This window comes from Sarcophilus harrisii, chromosome 6 (assembly GCF_902635505.1).
Source record: "Sarcophilus harrisii chromosome 6, mSarHar1.11, whole genome shotgun sequence".
Classification (NCBI taxonomy): Eukaryota; Metazoa; Chordata; class Mammalia; order Dasyuromorphia; family Dasyuridae; genus Sarcophilus; species Sarcophilus harrisii.
The window spans coordinates 190810263-190824313 of NC_045431.1; the positions used below are offsets into that span (position 1 = coordinate 190810263).

The following is a 14051-nucleotide window of genomic DNA, read 5'->3' on the forward strand; positions in this document are numbered from 1 at the left end:
TCTTTACCCTCTTCCATAAATGGCAAGTAATCCAATACATGTTAAACATGTTAAATCCAATATATGTATTCATATTTATACAATTATTGTGCTGCACAAGAAAACTCAGATCAAAAAGGAAAAAATAGAAAAAACAAAATGCAAGCAAATAACAACAAAAAGAGTGAAAATGTTGTATCTACACTTAAGTTCCCAGTCCTCTCTCTGGATGTAGATGGCTCTCTTCATCACATCTCATTGTTGAAAAGAAGCAAGTCCCTTATAATTGATCGTTGTATAATCTTGTTGTTGCTATGTACAATGATCTGGTTCTGCTCATTTCACTTACCATCAGTTCATGTAAGTCTCTCCAGGCCTCTCTGAAATCAACCTGCTGATCGTTTCTTATAGAAGAGTAATATTCCATAACATTCATATACCATAACTTATTCAGCCATTCTCCAGCCGATGGGTATCCACTCAGTTTCTAGTTCTTGCCACTACAAAAAGGGCTGCTACAAACATTTTTGCACATGTCGGTCCCTTTCCCTCCTTTATGATATCTTTGGGATATAACCCCAGTAGAAACACTGCTGGAGCAAAGGTTTTGCACAGTTTGATAGCCTTTTGGGTATAGTTCCAAATTGCTCACCAGAATGGCTGAACCAGTTCACAACTCCACCAACAATGGATAAGTGTCCCAGTTTTCCCACAGCCTCTCCAACATAAGTCACTATCTTTTCCTGTCATCTTAGCTCATTTTAAAAAAAAAAAAAAAAAAAAAAAAGAGAGATTATTGTAAGCACCTCTAATTATGGGGTGAAGGAGCTGATATCTCAAGCTTTCCTTCAGCTCTCCACTCTGATCAGGCACCCCAAATCACCCCTCCCTCCTGCAAGTACCTGAAACCAGCAGTGCCCCTGTCCCACTGCTCTGCCCTCACCTGGTGCTGGTTTCTTCTCCCCCAGGGCTGCTACTTCATGTTCCAGATCTTAAACCTGACTCCAGAAATAATCAGGGAAGTGAAAGTCTCAGCAGTTTTGGTTGAGGCTTCAGCCTCAACCAGCAAGCCCCAGAGGGCCTCACAGTGACATTTCTGCAGAGGTAGCTCAAAGGTATTTGCACTTCAAACAGGCTAATCTCCAGCCCAGGACTTTCTTTAGATCTTCCCAGGTTATCACGAGAACTCCAGTTCTGCCTCAAATCTTCTTGATTTTTCACCAGCCTCTCTTTGCCCTGAGGTGCATATTTGTTCTATTTGTGAGGGAAATCTGGATACCTAGAAATTTGTCAACCTACTCTGCCATCTACTCAGAATCATCCCAGAAATGAGTCTTATGAAGCCATTTGTGATTGTTCAAAGATGGCAGGTGCCCAAGTGGGCAATGGCAGGTACTCAATTTACGGAAGTTATGTTGGAAATATGTTTAAAATATAAGATTTTGCGGTTTCATACAAATGCAGCTAATGAAGCTAATCAGCTAGTATACAAAGATTAATTTGCAAGCTTTGCCATTTGATGAATTCTACCAGATTTAAGTTATGATTTACTGGTTGCTTTTGGATTTATGGGTATCAACTTTCACTTTCTTCCCACACATTTCTTTTGTTGAGAATCTTACCCTAAATATTTTTTTTAAGAGCTTTATAAACTTTATTTATTTATTTATTTTTTTAGTCCTTATTAATATCTTTTTTTTTTTTATTTAATAGCCTTTTATTTACAGGATATATGCCTGGGTAACTTTACAGCATTAACAATTGCCAAACCTCTTGTTTCAATTTTTCACCTCTTACCCCCCACCCTCTCCCCCAGATTTACCCTAAATATTATAGCTATTTCTTACTAAGCACTGCAAAGATTGAATTTGGAAAGCTATTCAAACCAGTTTAAATAACTCCCTAGGTGTTTAGAGATGTTCTATGACAAATTTATTTTGGACTTTGGGAGACAAAAAGAGAAAACTTGGTAAACCAAGTTAAATTTTTTTATCCTATTTCTTCTGCCTATTTAAACTTTTTAATAAGCAAAAAAAAAAAAAAAAATCAACATTCTGATCATCAGAGATCAGAAAACCAACATTTCCTGAATAAAATGAATGGTTTTTAATATCAGGAGACATGATAGTACAAAGGGAAATTTGGATTTGAAGGATTTGAAATTCAGTGGATGGGGGTCAAATCCTTACTCTATTACTTTGTGTGACCAATAGAAAGTTCAAGAGATCAAGATTTCTGAGTGATTTAATAATTTTGTTAAGGCCTGCATATTTATTAATAAAAGGATGAGCATTTGGCTGTGTCTCTCAAACCAAAGAAAGACCCCTTATGGCAGTGGACTCACAGTTTTTATACCCTTTAAAGAGGGTATAAATAAACTCTGATTGGTTAATAACTAATGAGAAAATGAATGTTACAATGAGAGGCTGGGTTATATTACAATAAAGATCTTGGAATAGTGCTTTGGATCACCTAAATCTTGGTCAAAGAGACATCAACTTCCATATCACCTATCTGACAAAAGGAGTCAACACTTTCCCCATTTGTCTGAGTAAACACAAAGAACAGTAATGCATCCATTAGTCTATTTCTTTTATGCCCTTTGATTAGATCTCAGCCATCTTGGATGATTAAATTTCTGCCAAGATTTTCCATGTTGGTTGGTTTCTGAATGAGGAAGTAGAAAAGGGGAAAATTTTTGGTCTTAATACAATAATTAAACATGAGAAAAATACTTATTTCTCATATCTGTCACCCCAGGCAAGTCTCTTTAGTATTTAGGTCTTTATCTTGCACTGGATATCTTCCTCACATGATCAGAATCTGATTCTTACTCATGAAAATAACTAAAAATTATAAGGAAGGAGAAATAAAAACTCATTTCAACATGGCTTATCTAAAAAGAAAAGGCTAAAGCAGCATAACCAAATGAGATTTTCTAGAAAACCTGGTCATCCTGAAAATTGATTGTGTATCTCGTCTGGGGAAAAAAGGGGAATCTCTGGGGCATGCAATAAAATTTTTTTTTAAATCCAACTACTAAAAAAAAAAAAAAAAAAAAAAAAGATTAAAGATATCAACCCTTCCCCAAGAGAAAAGCCAAACTAGAGTTGGAGAGATAACCTAATAAATAGATTAATCTCTAGAAAAATTTGTAAAACATATAAGTATTAACATACTCAAGATAAAGTATTCTTGAGTTTAAATTATGTCTTTGATATTTATGAGCTGTGTAACCTTAATCTTTCTCAGCCTCAATTTCCCTATCTGCTAAAATAGAGATAATATCACCTATTTCACTAGATTGTTATGATGCTCAAATGAGATAGTATATGTTAAGTGCTTGGAAAGTCTTAATGCATGATATAAATGCTATTATTATATGAAAAATGAGGGAGTAGATGGCCCATGAGATATTTTTCATCTCTAAATTTGTGATCTACTAAATTCAACAAATGCAATTTAACAATTATATACTAATACAGCTTCCAGCCACGTAAGCAGAGTTACACACAAAATGTATTCACATACTCCTTTTAAACTACTGCCTTGCTATTGCTGGGGCAGTAATCTGTTTAAACCCATTTCTCACAGCCTCACGCCACACTTATTCATCTCTCTTTACCAAGCCAAATACAAAAACAACAAATACAAAGTAAAGGCATTTAATGAAACAGAATAACAAGTAATAACATGAAATTAAATCGGGTATTAAAACTCTGCCAGTACTCATTCCCAAATGGCTGCTATCCATCTTCTGACCCTTGGGGAGGAAAGAGAATGAATGTCACTCCCAATTAATCCATCAATGTTCTCAGCAGAGTGGGAGGAGGCTACATCAGGTACTCACCGCGGGTGTGATGGGCTCCCTCAGCTCCTGCTTTTGCCCACCTGTCTTCCCTCTTCTCCTCCTGAATTCAGCACCCACATCATACCCAGTGGTAATTGTTATATCCTATTTCATTTGCTCAGCTAAGTCCAAACAAACAAGGTCATACATGATAGATGTGAATGGAAGATAATTTCAGAGGGTAAGCAATAGAGGGAGCAGAAAGGTCTCTTGAAGAAGATGGGGATTTCCAATAACCAAAGCAGAAACCTCCAAATGACTTTAACGATCATAGAAAAGGTACTGGATTTTTTTTTTCCAAAGAAGGGAGATGCCAGCCAGAATTTACAAAGATCTCGTGGGAGAGGTTTTGAACTTAGCTTTCAAGGAAACTTGGACTCCTCTTTTACTATGCTGTTTTGATAATAAATTCAGAAACTGGGTATTTAATGGTTGCCCTAGCCGCTTATTGTGTGACCATGAGCAAGCTACTTAACCTTTGTGCCTCAGTTTCCCCATCTATAAAACGCAAAATCCCACGTTCTAGAATCCCTCTGAATTCTAGCATCTTCCCTCAGCTATTTCTTACTTATCCTATACTGTATATAGTTTATTTGCATGTTGTCTTCCCAAGCATTGAAACATCAGCAATTAGCCCAACGACTGGGGCATAGTAGGTTCTGGTCAATCCTGCAGAAATCTGTGTTACTTAAAGTTCCTGAACTGGCAGTGTTGCTAGTGGTTGCTGACTACACCTAAGAAATCTAAAGTAATCTGTCAGAACGGAAGCTCCCTGAGAGCAGAAAACCTGATTTTAAAAACAAAGCCAAGAAACTTTATAGTAATAAAACCACAGAATCTTTGTCTTTACCTACCTACTGTCTGTCTGTCTGTCTGTCTGTCTATCCATCTATCTATCTATCTGTCTATCTGTCTATGTGTCGGTCTGTCTATCTATCCATCCATCTATCTCTCTATCTATCTGTCTGTCTATTCATCTATGTGTCTGTCTGTCCATCTATCTATCTGTCTGTCTGTCTATCCATCTATGTGTCTGTCTATCTATCCATCCACCTATCTATCTATTTATCTATCTGTCTATCCATCTATATGTCTGTCTATCTATCCATCCATCCATCCATCTATCTATCTATCTGTCTGTCTATCTATCTATCCATCCATCCATCTATCTGTCTGTCTATCCATCTATGTGTCTGTCTGTCTATCTATCCATCCATTCATCTATCTGTCTGTCTATCCATCTATGTGTCTGTCTGTCTATCTATCCATCCATCTGTCTATCTATCTGTCTGTCTATCCATCTATGTATCTGTCTGTTTATCTATCCATCCATCCATCCATCCATCAATCTGTCTGTCTATCCATCTATCTGTCTGTATATCCATCCATCTACCTATCTATCTGTCTGTCTATCCATCTATGTGTCTGTCTGTCTATCCATCCCTCCATCTATCTATCTATCTGTCTGTCTATTCATCTATGTGTCTGTCTGTCCATCTATCTATCTATCTATCTGTCTGTCTGTCTATCCATCTATGTGTCTGTCTGTCTATCCATCCATCCATCCATCTATCTATCTGTCTGTCTATCCATCTGTGTCTGTCTGTCCATCTATCTATCTGTCTGTCTATTCGTCTATGTGTCTGTCTGTCCATCTATCATCTATCTGTCTGTCTATCCATCTATGTGTCTGTCTGTCTATCCATCCATCCATCCATCCATCTGTCTGTCTGTCCATCCATCCATCTCTCTCTCTGTCTATTCATCTATGTGTCTGTCTGTCCATTTATCTATCCATCTATCTGTCTGTCTATCCATCTATGTGTCTGTCTGTCCATCTATCTATCTATGTCTGTCTATCCATCTATCTGTCTATCCATCCATCCATCCATCCATTTATCGTTGTGACGTGTCTTAATTATGTTTGTTTTGACGCCCGCTTCCTCCACTCAACAGGTTAAATGTTTCCGTTGTTAAAAAAAAAAAAAAAAAAAAAAAATTAGGGCGCTCAGCCTGCCTCTTCAAAGGCTACAGCTTTCCCCCGGGAGGTACCATTATCGAGGTGATGGGGGAGATTCTGTGAAAGGACAACATCCGCACGAATGCATTCTACATATCTGCCTCTGCAAATCGAGCGACAGAATGAAACTACGCGTTTATTTATTATCTGTTTTCCCCAAAATAAACTAGGGGGGAGGGATAGTATAGTTAGCCTTCTGCAGCTTAACATCCACCCCCTTCGTTTTCCAGTGGGCACGTCCCACTTTCGTTTCCCTTTCCCGCGGAGGGGAAGGCCAGCAGTGCGCAGGCGCCGCGAGAGCTCGCGCCTCTTTCCCTCCCTTTGCCCCGAGCCCGGGCGCCATTGCGGCGCTGCTGCGGCCGAGGCCTGAGACGGCGGCTCCCAGGCATGGCCGTCCGGGTGTTCTGCAACCACTGCTTCCAGCCTCCCGGCAGGTCCTCCTCGCATTTTAGCTTGACGAGTTGCGGCCACGTGTTTTGCCACCTCTGCCTTCAGAAAGGTAAAAAACGGAGAGAGGAGGGTTGGGAAGGCCTGTGCGATCGACGCCGGCTTCGCTCGACGTGGGGGAGGGCTGACGCAGGCGTCGGAAGTGACGTCGCGAGGCCTGTAGTGATGGCGGCTGTAGCAGCCGCTCTCTTAGGCGCCCAACCCGGGCATCGTCCCGCGTTCTTGCTCTCCCCGCGAGGCCTGTCGGCTTCTCTCTGCGCTTTTCTGTTACTGCTCATCCTGCTGCGAGCCCTGGGTCTCTGCCTGATGGTTTTTTAGGCTCCTTTGTGCTCTCTTAGGCAGGCACAAATAGAAGTACACCAGGGGCGGGAGCATCAGTCATAGCGACTAGCAATATGTTCGCCTTCTATCCCTGATCTCATCCCTTCCAGCCTCCTCCAAGAGTTTTGTCCCCCAACCCCTCTTTTTATCTGCAGGCTTTCTCTCTCTGGCTCTTTTCTTTCTCTCTTCAAACCTTTTTTTTTTAAAGACCCCGTTTTGCGACTAGCCTCTTAAATTGTCTCCAGATCTCTTCTTTTCCTTCAGTGCCAGACATCTTAGAGTCTTCACGCCTCTACATTCTTACCATTCACTCACAGATTTGTCAACTCTTGTATTTTCTGCCCTCAATTGTCTACTGAAGTGCTGCCCTCAGTCACCAAAGACCTCTTCTAGACCTCTGCAAATTAATAATATATATTATTAATTTAATATTATATATAATATTATTAATTATTATTATAATGATATATTATTATATAGAATACAAAAACAAAAATACTAAATATACATTTATATAATTAATTTATTATTTAATTTAATCTATTTGTATAATTTATATATATTTAGTATTTTTGTTTTTATATTTTATATTGTATTTTTATATTTTATATATATTATATATAATATTATTAATTATTATATATATTATTATATAATATATTATTATATATAATACAAAAACAAAAATACTAAATATATATTTATATAATTAATTTATTATTCAATTTAATATTTTTATTAAATTTATTTATATAATTTTATATATTTATATATAATTTATATAAATTTATTATAATAATTTTTAGATTTTATATTGTAGTGTATTTTTATATTTTATATTGTTTTATATATAAAAAACAAAAATACTAAATATATATTTATATGATTAATTAATTTGTTTAAATAATTTAATTTAATTAATTTAATTTTTATTTAATTTAATATATTAATTTATAGAATTTATATATATATATATATTTAGTATTTTTGTTTTTATATCACTTTCATTTCCAAGCATGTGTCTTCCTCTTAACCTTACCCAGAGAGCTAATATCTGTAGAAAGAATAAAAAAGGGGAGGAAGAATATTAAAAATATTCTTCTATATTTTTAAAGAATAAAAAACTGTCTGAAAAAAAGACAGTTGAGCAAAACTAATCAAACCATAAAATAAATGTCAATATCTTTCTGTGTATCCATTTAGTTCTCCACTCTCTCTTTCCAGGAATCCACTTCCTCCCCTCTGTGGCTTTTGACACAATCACCTCCTCCTTCTGGATACATTCTTCTCCTTCAGTTTCTTTTTTTTTTCTTTTTTATATGGAATCTTCACAAATTTGAGTGTTATCCTTGGACAAGGGCCATGCTAGTCTTCCCTGAATCATCCAATTTTAGTAAAGTTCTCAAAGCAAACACTCTCCTTTTGTTTCTAAAGCACCACTTTCTTTTGGCTTTCCTCTTAATAGCTCCTTCTCAGGCTCATACACTCTTTATTGTTAGTATTCCTAAAGGTTCTAGCCTTCGGCATTTTCTCACCACTGTATTTTATTCACAGAATTGCAACTAATTCTTGTACTTTTAACTGACAAGTCTCCAATACAACCTGATCTTTGTCTGCAGGTCCAGACTTAAGTCTCAGACTACCTTGAGAAATTTCTACCTAGATTTCCCACAAGCACCTCAAACACAGGAGATCCAAAACTGAATTTCTTATCATTTACTAAAATTTCCCTATTTCTCATTTTCTCTTTTTTGTTAATGGCTGCAGCCTTCAGCCACTCATCCATTTGAAATTATCTAACTAATATTTCTCTTCCTTACCTCTCATATCTTTGTCATCGGATTTTATGGATTCTGCTTCCACAATATTTCTTGTCTCCAATTTCTTCTCTAATTCAGGCCCTGTTTACTGCCTTCTTGGAGAATTTCCAAGTAGTCTTCCAAATTCATTCTTCTGTCTTCCCTCTCTTTAATCCATTTTTCAGATTTCTGCCAAGTGAATTTTCCTTATATACAATATGATTTTGTTGCTCCTTTGTCCAAAACCCTTCAGTAGCTATTGCCTATCAAATAAAGTTAATATTCAATTCAATTCAAAACACTTATTAAGTACCTGGTATGGGCAGCTGAGTGATACATTGGATAGAATGCAGCACCTGACATGGAGTCAGAAAGACATCTTCCTGAGTACAAATCTGGCTTCAGACATTTACTAACTGTGTGGCTCTGGATAAGTTACTTAATCATGTTTGCCTCAGTTTTCTCACCAATAAAATGAGCTAGAGAAGAAAAGGGCAAACCACTTCAATATCTGTACCCCTGATAGGGGTTATGCAGACATGCATGACCGAAATTCCTGAACAACAGTGTGTTATGCACCGTGCTAAGTATAGGAAAGAACGAAAATGGTCCCTGCCTTCAAAGACCTTACAGTTTAATCTGGGAAATACAACATACAAAGAGAGCTTAAAACAGGGTCACTACTAGTGGAAGTGGTGTGGGGAGATGGTAGTGTAGGACTATGGTATTCTGGGAAGTTGAATCCAAGCAGAAATATTGAAGAAAAGTGGAGATACCCTTAAAGAATGTGATTTTTCTATAAAGGAAGACTTTGGGAAGAATTTAATGCTCTACCTTCTAGCCCTCTAATCTGAGGGGAGAGTTTCCAAACCTGAGTTAATATTCCTTAACTTGATATATATCCTTCCTTAAGTATGTTCCCAATCTTCCCTTCTAGACACTATGGATACTTGTATGCTTATTCTCTTTTCTTTGATCCTGTCTCCTTTATTCTTTCTATGCCTTTTTCCCACAAATTGTTTTCTAACCCTAAAATCTCTATCTGTTGAAATCTTCCTTCTTTAAGGTCTTAGATCATATTATCTCTTCTGTAAATAGATGTTGCTGACAAGAAATAGTGGAGGCTCTGCTTGATTTAGTCCCATCTTTTTTTTTTTCCTTGCCAGGTGTTGTCCCTGCCCTCTCAAGAAAATGTTAGGGTACTTGCCCATGTCTTTGTGGAAGAGATATGCACAAATTGATTGTAGGATACAAAAAACAAGTCATAGGAACATTGTCAATATTGCTACTTCAGTTGAATTCCAAGTTAGATGAATGACTTTGATCATATTATTCTCACCACTCATGCAGCATTGAAAAGATTGTATTCTTTTTACCCGTATTCATAGTGTCATAGATTTAGAACTAGGGAAGTAAGAAATTAATTCAGCCAATTCCTTAATTTTCTATATGAGAAAACTGAGGTCCTCAGAGCCTATGTTGCCAAAGGTCACCTAGGTAATGTTTATTAAAATTGGGATTTTAACTCGGGGCCTCTGACTGCAAAGGCCCAGCTCTTTCCACTATACTGTTATATTCATATTCCTAACCAGTTCAAACATGGAGAGTTGATTTTATGTGCCATATTCATTTATGAAGAAATTTTGTAATCTCAAATCTAATTTTATATAGTAATGTATACTTAAACTACTAGCCAATTTTATACATACTATAAATTTACCTTTTTTAAATATAGGTAAAAAGGAAGAATGTTTGATTTGTAACACTCCTTGCCGCATAATTTTACTTTCAAAACAAGTAAGTTATTAGTTTTGCAATAATGTTTGCTTTTAAATGTGAATATTCTTAGTGACTTGTATATTAGAAACAAATTTATTCTATCAGTTGTACTAAAATATTTTATTAAAATTCTGAGCATCTAAAGTATATACATTAAAAAACCATGTGATAATTTTTGTCTTATTAAAATGTATTAATTTATAATGTAGTTAGTCTTCAGGGAAATTAGTTGTTTAAATAATTTTCTTTAGAAGACAATTTTTGAAGAGACTGCTGAGATTTATGAAAGTTAAGGTTTTAGGGGTTTTTTTTTTTTTAAATACTTCATAGTTCTTTTTTTTTTTTTTTATAAATTATATACCATAAATACATAGTTCTTTTTTTTTAATTGTAACTTTTTATTAATAGAACCCATGCCAGGGTAATTTTTTACAACATTATCCCTTGCACTCACTTCTCTTCCGATTTTTCCCCTCCTTCCCTCTACCCCCTCCCCCAGATGGCAAGCAGTCCTATACATGTTAAATACAGACATAGTTCTTTAAGACATTACAGAGACTTAGGCTACTTTCCTAATCCCATATAAAATTAAGAGTGTTTATTTTAAACCATCTAAACATGAGGTTAATTATCAGTGAATTATGCCTGATACAGTGATTTTGCTAGGATTATGCTATTTTGTTATAGATGTAAAGTTAATTCTGCATTGTAAAGTAGATTGGTTATAAGTGTAACTTTTTGTGCCTTTACTTAAAAAGTTACTCTTATTGATGTAACCTTGATGATCCCCTCCTCAGAGAAAGCTTGTACAGCGTCTTGAGTTTTAAATATATCTATGCAGATATTTATTGTTAGCATATTGAAATTAAGAAGAGAACAAAGTCTGTCAAAGTGAATCTTTTCAGGTGATAGCTTTTTTTTTTTTTTTTTTTTGAAGTGGGGAACTCATAATTTTAAAATGAGTTTGATTTGTGAATAACCATGTGAAATGAGTGTAAAAACTGAGAACCCCATATTCTGCTCAGCTAGCCTAGAAAAACTACTCTGTACTGTAATAAGTATTTTAATCTTTGAGGACTATGGGGGGAAAATCATTTTTTTAAAATCAAGAATTCTTAACTTTGTTTTTGTTTCAAACAAGTCTGAGAACTGAGAGACAGTCTGAGAACCTTAATACTACTGTTTTGTTATCTACATTCATAATCAAAGAAAATGACTAATTTCATTTAGAGATTAGAGAAAAATAAAGATGAAATTTTTTTCCCACCTATTTTCATAGAACCTCTGAAATTTATCCATAGATCAGTTAAGAATCTTATAACAAAATCAGTTTAAAAAAATAATTTGCAAACTTATATCTTAAACAACTATCATATCCATAGATATAATAATTTTTGTGAAAAATATATTTAACATTTTTGTGTCATTCATTTTTATTTTCCAATTTATATAATAGAATCATAGAATTTTAAAAATGGAATGGACTTTTAAGATCATCTGTGTTTATAAACTCAGGTTTTATGTTTGGTTTCCCCCAAGTTTTCTTAATCTGAAAAATGAAGAATTGCATACTATATTTGTTGGGTCTAAAAGCACCCAGTGGGTAGGAGTAATTAGGTTTGAGATCCCTGATCTACTTAGTAGAACTTGATAATTTTCTAGTTGAGAAATGGAGGCCAAGGGAATTGAAATGACTAGATCAAGGCCATATAACACTAATTAAAACAAACAATCTATGAAATACTTTTGCTTTTAAATTCAAGGTCTATATATTTTTTTTAAAATTTTGAAATAGAATTTTAGTGTCACCCAAGTCCTATATTAGAAATAGTTACATGTAGATAATCTCTTTGTTTCCTTCTTCAGACTGATTTTAATATTCAGGCATTCTTTATGGGAATAGATGGATTATGCAAGAAATATTCAAAAGAAACATCACAGGTGAGATATAGGAATATTTTCTAAGACTGTCTATCAGAATGTATGTACTTTTGCCATAGTGAATCATGACTTTGAGCTGCTATAAGATATTGCCAATTATGTCTAAAGAGGAAAATCTAATTAAAAGACTGAAAAATTACTTTTGTGGACCTTTATTGCTATTTACTTTGCTCCATTTATAGAAATGAGTGGTGTGGTTTTATGTCAATTGTAGTTCTATTGATATAATAGAAATCTAAATTTCAGATATTTTTAGAAATTATAATTTTCACTTCCTGTGATTATTGTTTCATCAGGGACCTCAAATAATTATTCTTTAGTTTACTTTGGTACTCTGAGAAACTTCCGAATCATAAAAATTAGACTTGGAAAAAATTAGTGGTTAAGAACCCGTATCTGACTCCTCAATCTTCTATACGATGTTCCTCCAAAATGTATCTGACAAATGGTTATCTAGAATTCACTAGAATAGACTTCCCATGATAGCAGCTCATCACCTTATGAGACAAAACAGTTTTAGTTTTGAATATTTATGAGCTTTTTCTCATTGAGTTGAAATCTCTTTGAAACTTGTATACCAGTTCTAGCTCTGAACTCTGAAGACAACTTTCATCCATTTCATCCATCCATATTTTTCTATATAATCCTTCTTCAGAAGTCTGTATTTATGTCTCTTCCTACTTTCCTATATTCTTTAAACCAAGCAGTCCTTCTACTTAACTGAGTTGTGGTATGATTTTAGTGCCCTGTATCCTCCTCATTTTCCAATTTGTCATCCTTCTTAAAAAGTGGTATCCTGAATTGATTATAACATTCTAGATCTGATCTTGCCCCAGACCAGAGCTTGGATAGCTGTTTGTTAGGAATACTGTTGAGGGAATTCTGCTTTAAATATAGACTGTACTACATAGCTTAAGGGATTTTTTTTCTGGAATTTTATGATTTATTGAGGTGTTATTCCCTAGAAAAATATTACTGGATTATGTGAAATACATTTTTAAAAAGTAGTCTAGGATTTAACAATTCAAAAATTCCTTCACTCTTATAGTCAAACCTTAAATAACATTGTCCTAGGAAAATTATTGTGTAATAACATCCTTGATAGGCCATAGTACAATTATGTTTAGCAATTCAGCACATATTTGTTAAATGTCTACTATGGGCAGAATAACATTATGTTAGGGGCTGGGGAGAAATAATTTAAAGTGACAATTTTTTCCTTCAGAAAGATTGCAGTCTGGGGTCAGTGGAGAATAGGTAAGACTTATAAACGATCATAAATTAAAATGTGATGAGGCAAAGAGATGTTAAAAAAAAAAAGTTAAAATTTTTTTGTTTTGTTTTGACCCTAGTCACTTCCCTTTAATAGTCCTCCATTCCACATACATTAAACCTTTCCTGATAACAAAAACATTTAAGCAGAACCAATCAACATAATGCTCATCTCTGACAATTCGTATTCCACACCTGTCATCTCCCACTTTTATCTTGAGAGAAGAGGTGTGTTTCATCACAAGTTCTCCAGAGCTCCTGTGACAATCTGAGTTAAATCTTCTCCTGTTATCCCTCTTGTTTTGCCAAACCAGCCATCTTTAACTCCCACCATCTGCCTTAGGAAGTCTCAGCCATGTCAACTGGGTTCATTATAAATTCATTCTCTGTAATCCCTAAACTAGATCCTCTCTATAGCCAGGGCGGGCCTTTTATTATACCTTCACTGATATCCTATCTCAATCCTAGAAGAAGCTAGTTCAGGTCTTCTCTTTCTTCCTTAATACTGCTAACCCACACTTCCTCCTCTTTTCTCCTCACTTTCAGCTAAGGATCTTGCTTCTTAGATTAGTGAAAAAATATAGAAACTTTTCATTATGAGCTTCTTTGTTCCTTTCATCTCAAAACCATTTGGCATCATCTC

The 14051-nt window shown here is 35.2% G+C and overlaps 1 protein-coding gene and 1 pseudogene across 1 annotated transcript in view; one reads left to right on the plus strand and one right to left on the minus strand.

Annotated features, from left to right (window-relative positions):
* The first annotated feature begins 6143 nt into the window (after positions 1-6143).
* The window catches only part of RNF212 (ring finger protein 212), a 37269-nt gene continuing 29361 nt past the window's right edge, over positions 6144-14051 (plus strand). Inside the window, exons 1-3 of the mRNA XM_031941896.1 lie at positions 6144-6348; positions 10152-10213; positions 12062-12136. Coding sequence (XP_031797756.1) covers positions 6237-6348; positions 10152-10213; positions 12062-12136 — 249 coding nt within the window. The 5' untranslated portion in view covers positions 6144-6236. The remainder of the gene's footprint in view (positions 6349-10151; positions 10214-12061; positions 12137-14051) is intronic.
* LOC111721400 lies at positions 7930-8029 on the minus strand (annotated as a pseudogene).